At 42.6% G+C, this 9161-nt stretch overlaps 1 protein-coding gene across 1 annotated transcript in view; it reads left to right on the plus strand.

Annotated features, from left to right (window-relative positions):
- SLC5A12 (solute carrier family 5 member 12) overlaps positions 1–9161 on the plus strand; it is a 28112-nt gene extending 18951 nt beyond the window's left edge. Inside the window, exons 10-15 of the mRNA XM_037901507.2 lie at positions 524–591; positions 1198–1284; positions 2817–2992; positions 4203–4306; positions 5804–5925; positions 8745–9161. Coding sequence (XP_037757435.1) covers positions 524–591; positions 1198–1284; positions 2817–2992; positions 4203–4306; positions 5804–5925; positions 8745–8909 — 722 coding nt within the window. The 3' untranslated portion in view covers positions 8910–9161. The remainder of the gene's footprint in view (positions 1–523; positions 592–1197; positions 1285–2816; positions 2993–4202; positions 4307–5803; positions 5926–8744) is intronic.

Consider the following 9161-nt stretch of genomic DNA (forward strand, 5'->3'; position numbering starts at 1 on the left):
ATTTGTCTGCCTGTGACCTCAGTTTTAGCTTTGCTGCTGCCGTTACTTTAAACATCCTCACGAAGAACACCCAGGTGAGTGCCACACAGAGCAATGCGTGAGAGCGTTGCCATGCTAGTGCAGGAGATAGGACAGTGGCTAGGATGAACTGAAACCAATTATACAGTCAGATGCAAAAACTGAACCAACTGAAAACACTGGAGAAGACTATTTTTTCGCGAACTTCCTTCCTTTTTTGCACAGAGACGGGATTTCTAAATTAATGCTAACTATTTAATGCTGCTTTGGTAAAGAGATAACAGGATCTGATGTTGAATAGTTCAATAAAATATGGTCCCCTTTAAACATCAAAGCCCACAATGCAAATTCCTTCATTCTGCCTGATCTTTCAGATGATGGGAAAGAACAATAAACCCAATAAAAAAAACAATCTTGGAGTTGCAGAGCAATTTGAGGAAGTCCATACCACTGATCACTGATGCACTTGTAACTGCTGCTAATATTAAGCATTAATCTCTTTCAGGTATAGTATTTGGAGTGCTGTGTACTTCCATGGCTGTGGCAGCATCACTTCTGGGAGGAGTTGTCCAGGTATTTAAATATCCAGAGACTCACTGAGCTCTACAACGAAAGAAAATTGATCTTGTACCCTGTTTGTTCTCTTTTCTATTAAATCATATTTTCTGTGAAATACAAATGGTGTTGTATAAAGAATAAACAGACTATAAATAATGATAATAGTAAGCACTCCTGGCAGGATGAGTGCTTCACATAATCCATTGAGTGAAGAAATCTGCTTGTTGAGCGCAATCCTAAACAATCAAAGTAAACGGGAGCACGTCTGAGTCCTTTCTGACATGCAGTGCCAGCTTAATATTAATATCCAGTATTGCCACTGCCACCTTAGTGTTAAATTAACTTCTGTGACCAGTAACAAAAATAACAAGGGCAATCACTGCAAAAACTTTATCATTGGAAAGGTAAAACACCAATCACAATGTTTCTTCTTGAACAATATACTGACATCAGAATTTGATGCATTTTGTAATTTGCCATTAAAATGTTACAAAGCAGAAATCAGAGCTCTGCATGCGTCAGAATGAGACCATTAAAAAGGTGTGATAAGAATGAGACTGTGGATATATCAAGTGACATTGATTAGCCCTGAAAAATGTCTCCTGTGCATTGTTTCAACAGGCTTCACTCAGCATTCACGGCATGTGTGGGGGGCCCATGCTAGGATTATTTACACTGGGAATTGTGTTTCCTTGTGCTAATTGGAAGGTAAGAGGTGACGATCATTGTCTCAGTGAGTTTCCGTGTGCTGGTCCTTCATTTATATGATCCTCCTTTTTTATTATTATTATTATAATAAAATAATAAAATATAATAATAAGAAAAATACTGTAGCACCTAGGAGCCCTAGTCAAGGACCAGGATGCCATTGTGCTAGGTACTATACAAACACAGAACAAAATGACAGCCCCAACCCCACAGATTCTGTGCCCTGCTTTGAGGCCTCTTAGTAGAGATTAGTCCAAACCTACCCCACCCCCCATTTATCAACGCTCCTCCATTTTGGAGCTTGTTCAGAAAACTATTGACAAAATTCAGACCCTCCCCACTCCCACACTGTGAAGGCCATGGGGCTTCAGGCTATGAAGTAGCCCTTGTGTAGCTACTCTTTGTTCACAGGCTGTAATAACAACTGCTGACTCATAGCACTTCCTATGTGAGGGTTCTAATGCCACTTCAGATTTGGGTACATGTGGATCCAGTGGCTCCTCCCCTGGCTTACCCAACAGCACCCTCCTGAGAATAGGTTGGCATGGGGACTCCAGTGGCCTTGTGTGCACCATCTATGCTGGGTGGATTCTACCATTACAGAATATTCAGTTCAGTCCATGGTACATCATTTATAGAACTGAGTTTCCGTAGTCATAGATGTGGGATGACTGTGCATGTATGAAAGGGCCATATAACTCTAAACCAGCATGAAGAAAGTGTTACTGGAGCCTCTACAGTCAAATCTACTTAATTTATATTTTGGCTGAATAAAGCCCTGCGACATCAGCCACAGATACAAAGTCCTCATTTGCCAATTACCACCACTCACTGAATAGAGAATAGTTCCCTACATTTAGAACAGGAAATAACTCTGGTAGCTCAGATATCGCTTTGTGGCAAATGTTGACTGTCTAATGGCAACCACCCTCTATTTGAATGAAATCTCCCAACAAAATAGAGCAGTAAACGGGCAAAAATAGTATAATTCCATCTGTCTATATTTGTAATTCAAGCTAACATCTATTCAGTACAGGCAGTGAAGAATGGACTGCAGGAAGGTATTTATACCATGGTAAAATGTTCACTTTAAAAGTGTAATCATTATGAAGGAGCTTCACATGGGAATATTAGTTTTTACAGGGAGCAAAGAGGGTCATTTCCGAGTAAATTTTCAGCACATGGTTTAAAAGCTAGTTTTATCCATTCAGTGTGCAGCACGCAGGAAAACAGGCTTTTCATCTGAATTCTGCCCTTCTGTTGCATTGTCATGGCTGACAACAGAAAAGGTCAGCATTTTTCAGACTTCAAATTTGTGACAAAATTTCAAGTTTCAATTAAAAAGTAGGAGAGAAAAAATTACTAACAATGCCCCAGCCCAATTTGTGACCCACTCTACCAAATAAGGATGGATTCAGCACCCTTGGAGCGAATGGGAGTTTTTGAGTGCAGGACCAAGCCATTATCACCTGATTTCACGTGTGCAGTGACTATTTCAGTTCTCTCTAATAATATATCTTGCTTTATTTAAGGGTGCTGCAGGAGGCCTATTGACTGGGATCACCTTAGCATTTTGGGTTGCTATCGGAGCTTTTGTTTACCCAGCACAACCTTCAAAGGCCCGCCCTCTGCACTTATCAACAGCCAACTGCACTCTAGCTAACACAGAGATGATAACTACATTGGCTCCTACTCTCCCTCCAATCAGGTATTTTCCATTGATTTTTGTGCGGTTTTGTCACAATGTGAGTTTTTGAAATCAATATTCTGTTCTATAAAGGTACTTACTGCATGACATCAGCTCTGGGCTACAACAGTGCTGCCCAAATTGTGCTCCATGACACTTCAGGGGTCTGAGGGCATGCTGACGATCTCCAGACAGCTCGTTGGTCACATGATGCACGTTCTCCTCCAGCTGCTACATAACACGAAAGAAAGTTGAAAATACACTAAATACATCCCTAATAATACCTTTCCATGTAAACAATTAGGAACATGGGATAGGTAGGGACCTCCTGGGTCATGGAGTCAAGTCCCCTGGTACTGCAGGCAATCCCGTTTTATAATCAGATTGCTGCAGGGATGTTCCTGGATTATGAAATTGTAGGTGTCAGGGAAGGGTGTCCATAAGATGATCAATAATGTGGTCCACCTTGTGAAAAGTTTTTTAGTATCACTTCAGTTACCACGCTGTACCTTGCTTAGGGTCCTGTTGAACTCCCAGTGATGTCAATGGGAAAGCTATCCATTGACTTCTGTGGAACTTTTAAAGAGGGACACTTTCAAGGTACACACAGCTCAGTAGCTAGCCTTAAGAAAAGGCCAAACCAGGTATTACTAAGAGACTAACTGAGCAAGCACAAGTCAATTCCATCTTAGAGTGATTCTAGAAGCATGTTAGGGTATATCTGTAATATAGAAGAGGTGTGAAGGGAAGTTATAAATAAAATATAAGGGGCTGGTTAAACGACTGAAAGGTCTGTAACTGTGGATCTAGCATTAACTAACTGCACCCAACAAAAGGCAGAACCAGCGCTCAGAACCTTACAGGACTGGGCCTTAAATTATCTGCATTTATAATTACTTGGAAAGGAGAGAGTGACAAGCATAAAGCCACTTGACAATACCAATTTTTGTGACACATACAATTCTAGCAGTGACCATTAGCCAGGAGCAAACTATTTGTTAAAATGCTAGAACTATCTGGACCCAATGCAGTTCTATCCATACTGGACATGTGTTCTATTCTTCATGATGTGTGTATGCGGTTATCTATGTATAGAACTGTCTCTTACTTCTGTTTTTTTTAAATGATTTTTTATCTGAGACAATATAGTTTTATCCTTCATAGAAAGACATTTATAAGTCAATGGCAATTATTGCTAACGTATTCTTCCTCTCTTCTTGTGCTGCCATAGGCCTCAACTGGCAGATACTTGGTATTCCTTGTCCTACCTTTACTACAGCGCTGTGGGCTGTTTAGGGTGCATTATTGCAGGCCTTCTGATAAGCTTTTTAACAGGTTGGTTACTTATTAAGGGTTTTTTGCATTAAGATTCGACTAGAATCAATTGTTTTAGAATTCTACAGATATGTACAAGGGTGCAAACTTGAAACCCAGACACTTATTGGAAAGCAGTGGAGCTAAAACTGGGCCACTTGAGTCTAACTCAGGGGTGGGCAAATGTTTTGGCCTGTGGGCCACATCTGGGTGGGGAAATTGCATGCAGGGCCATGAATGTAGGGCTGGGGCAGGAGGTTGGGGTGCAGAAGGGAGTGCAGGGGGTGGGAAGGGGTGTGGTGTGCAGGAAGGGGCTGAGGAAAGGGGGTTGGGGTGCAGGAGGGGGTGCGGAGTGCGGGACTGTTCAGGGCAGGGGTGCAGGGAGGAGTGCGGGAGGGGGCTCAGGGCAAAGGGTTGGAGTGCAGGAGGGGTTCGGGGTGCGGGCTGCTGCCTGGCGCCACTTACTTTGAGCTGCTCCGGGGTGGCAGCGTCACTCACCAGGGCCAGGGCAGGCTCTTGGCCCCTGGGTGGTGGGCAAAGGGCTCCGTGCGCTGCCCTCACCTGTGGATACCGCCCCCAAAGCTCCCATTGGCCTCAGTTCCCTGTTTCTGGCCAATGGGAACTGCAGGGGGCGGTGCCTGCAGGTGAGGGCCACTCACGGAGCCCTCTGCCCCACCCCCAGGGGCCGCAGGGACATGCTGCTGGCTCCTTCTGGAAGCAGCTTGGGGCTGGCAATCCCGCAGGCTGGATCCAAAGCCCTGATGGGCCGGATCCAGCCCGCAGTTTTCCCACTCCTGGGCTAACTGGTTTGTAGATTCCCATTCACTGAGGTTTCCCAAGGAAATTCTGGGTATGTTAACTATGGATGGATCTGGAGGTTTGAAAAACAGCAATAGCAGACAGACTTACTGCCCTAAAGGGGAGTCTAAAACTGTCATAACTATGGGACCTCTGCAGCTGGAGGAATTTAAAGCAGTGCTTACCCTGCTCTAAGTTACACTGCAGAGCAGTTCAGCCTCCAGTGGCCCTAAGATCAGGGGACAGAAAAATGGTTTAGCTCCACCTTACCCCACCCTCTCAGCTGCTCTGATGTGAGTATGGCCCAGCTGAGCATTCAGCTCGTTATCTTCCTGTTTTTATTAGAGAGATCAAACTAGTTTTCATTTTAAAATGAAACAAAAATAAAAAGTCAAAATGAAGCAAGCAGACAAACGCATTTAACCTCTTCCTCAATATTTACATAATTAATAAACAGAGATGCTCATCTGACACCCTCTCCCCAATGCAGCCCTAGATGAGATCAATACAAACTCCCTAAGTGGATATTTATCTCAGCCAGATGGATTAATTGCTTGAGACCATGACAGCTGAGATTCATCCGGGCAAAGATGACAAGTGAGCCACCACACAGACCATGGAATAACTACCTGTCTTAGCTTCATCTGTTGTCTTGTGTCTTCTTTCTCTGCTTAGATGTCCATGGAGCATACCATTAACAACGATTTTTATTCTTTCCAGGCCCTGCTAAAGGAAAAGATGTGAAGCCACTGTTAATACGTCCTGTCTGCAACCTGTTTTGTTTTTGGTCTGAAAAATGCAAAACATTATGCTGGTGTGGCGTGCAGCATGACAGCACAAAAGTGAGTCTATTTCATAACAGAACCGCACACGACAGTATTATTCTGTGCATGCTGTGCAAACTATTTGACAAACGGATCAGATTTAGACGTTAAATTCTAAATTCCTGCTGCATACAGCAGAAAAGGCCGCAAACAGTTAAGTGGAAATCAGACCAGAAGTGAAAAAAAATCAGCCTTATTTTGCTCATTATTTAGCCCCCAATCATGTTACAATATGTCACTATTTACCAGGTACAGAAGGATCACAGAATCTAGAGAGGAAGAAGCCCTGTTATGTGATGTCAATGCTCCTTGTAATGCATGGTATAATCCCTTACACATCAACAGGGAGCATATCAGAAATTTAATCTTAGCCAAAAGGCCAAGAAGAGAGGTCAAACAAGGCATTATTTAATGTTTAAAGAAACAAAAATACAGAAGAAATGGACAGGCACCAATCTTCCTATGAGGTCTTAAAAACATATCTAAAGATTAGAATTAGGGTAATATTTTCAAAGTATTTACATGATTTAAGAGCTTAAGTTCAATTTTCAAATGTGACTCAGGCATGTAGGAGCTTAAGTCCCATTGACTTTAATTGAAACATAGGCACCTAAGGCCAGATTTTCAAAGCTATTTAGGTGCCTAAAAGTGCATATAGGTCTCTAGTGGGATTTGTAAAAGCACCTGTGTGTCTGGAGCCAGATTTTTAGAAATAGGAGGTGCCTAACTCCCATTGATGTCAATGGAAATTAGGCACCTAGACATTTTGAAAATCCCACTAGGTGCCTCTCTGTATCTTTAGTTGCCAAAATGCCTCTGAAAATCTAACCTTAATTGCCTTTTGAAAACGAGCATTTTTGGAAATTTTACTCTTATTCCTTTTACCCAGTGGAAAATGTGCATACTGCAAAATGCAGTATTTCGGAAATGAAAGTATTGTAGGTTTGTGAAGAACATGTGCTGGGAAGCTGCAAGAGTACTTGTGTGGTTTTTGAATTCTGCGGATGCAATCAGAACTGAATTGGGGTTCAGGATCTGGGGACGAAATGAGAATTAGGCAGCATGGACTCCCTTTGAGATGGATAATTTTTTTGCTCATATTACATTCTTGCAAACATACCAGGAATTACAGCAGAAACATGAAAATTGGGATAAGAGCAAAAGAAATGATCTGTCCTCTTACAGAACAAGAAAACCTGACCACCTAGTTTCTATGATCTGCTCATTTGTGTCAGTCTTATGTGGAAGTTGAGAGAGCATCATTCTAAGGACATGATTCTGCTTCCATTGAAGTTAACATCAGTTTTGCCACTGAGTTCAGTGGGGTCAGGTTCAGGCTTTAGATACTTATTAGTACACCTTTTAAAAGTGTCTGGGACTGGGGCTAAATATTAACAAGCCAAAGGACACAATGGAGGAAAAGATGTAAAGTCAATTCCTTGCTTTTGTCTCTGTTCTGAAAAGTGACTGTAAAAGCCACATGGTCTATTGGATTCTGTCATATATGTGTTTGAAGAGGTCCATATTGTGCTGGGCCTATATAGAGCTTTCCTGAGCTATATGCAGAAATAAGGCTCCCGTACACTCGTAAAATCTTGGGTCAGAATGCAGGTCTGGTGGTGGCAATGGGGACCAAAGACTGCACAGCCGTTACTCTCCTTCCCTGTCTTGGAGCAGGTGGGTAGGAAGGAGGCAAAAGAGGGGCAGAACCTTGGTTCCACCCGCCTAATACACTGGCCAGTGAAGCTGAGCCTCCAGGAGGAGGAAAGCAGACAAGATGCCCAGTAAATATCTGTGACAGATTATCCACCCCTTCCCCCAGGTGCCAGTGGGAAGGATTTGTGACTATCTCAGTCATGATTCCAGCCTGATGCTCCTCCTAGCATAGTGCTGCCCTGTACTTTGGGAGGTTCTGTGGCCTAGTGAATAGAGCACTGACCTGGGGCTCAGGAGACCTGGTTCTGCCACTGGCCTGCTGGGTGACCCGGGGCAAGTGACTTCACCAGTCAGTGCCTCAATTTTCTCATCAGTAAAATGGGGATAATGAATATATAAGCAATTATTATTATTACTCAGGGCACTGAGGAAGCAAACTCTACGTAAATATGTTTTTTTCCTAACTGCCAGCTCAACCTGAGCTCTGAGAGTTGAGATGGCTCTTCCCTTCTTTTGCACCACTAGGTGTAATAAAGACTCTTTAGGAAACTCTCTCAGCCCATGTCTATCACACCTGTGGATTATTTTCAGATTATGCCCTCAGTGTCCCTTTCTGTTCAGTGGGTTTGCACAGGTGCAATGTATTGGCCCTGTAAAACACACAAAAGGAATATCTTTCTGGGGTTTTCAGAGGAGCCTCAGGAAGTTTCAGGTGCCTGAATCTCATTGAAATCCAGTGAGATCTGGGCACTTAACTTCAAAGCCTTTTTTGTGTCACTCTGAACACACACAGGGAGCAGCTCTGTGATGGATAAGAGTCACTTTACAGAGTACAGAGTAGCAGCCGTATTAGTCTGTATTCGCAAAAAGAAAAGGAGTACTTGTGGCACCTTAGAGACTAACCAATTTATTTGAGCATAAGCTTTCGTGAGCTACAGCTACAGAATGCATCCGATGAAGTGAGCTGTAGCTCACGAAAGCTTATGCTCAAATAAATTGGTTAGTCTCTAAGGTGCCACTAGTACTCCTTTTCTTTTTACAGAGTAGAATCACACTTCAAACTCTTCTTACAGGGACTAGATGCATAAATCCAACTATGATTTGCTAGGGTTGGTTTTCATGTTTGAAATATGGCAAATCACACTTATTCAAACTTCTGTATTTTTATTCCTATTTCTCAGGAGGACTCTGAAAACAATCTGTGTAAAGATGGTGCAAAGAAGGCAGGGACAGATGAGCCCATTCACAATGGATTCAACAATGAAACCCAGAGTCATTTACCGGGTTATAATCATCATGAAAAATCCTACACCAATACTATCATAGAGACAGAATCCTACTTCTAGCAGCTGCGGGGGGACAAAACCTAACTTCTCATGGAAATCAAACTGCATTGCTCCAGCTTTAGAAAACAAGGACTGTACCTAGCCTGTCAGTTGTATTTTACTAAGTCCTGGATGACCAGAGCAGCATATGGTAGTCACTGCAGAGAGAGAGGTAAAAGCCAGATTCAATTTTAGTTATGAAATACATATTAAATATTAAAAAACAAGGCATCCATTCTTTAAAGACAGTGATGCTGGGAATGCTGTGTATCA

Source organism: Chelonia mydas, chromosome 6, assembly GCF_015237465.2.
Source record: "Chelonia mydas isolate rCheMyd1 chromosome 6, rCheMyd1.pri.v2, whole genome shotgun sequence".
In the NCBI taxonomy this organism is placed as follows: domain Eukaryota; kingdom Metazoa; phylum Chordata; order Testudines; family Cheloniidae; genus Chelonia; species Chelonia mydas.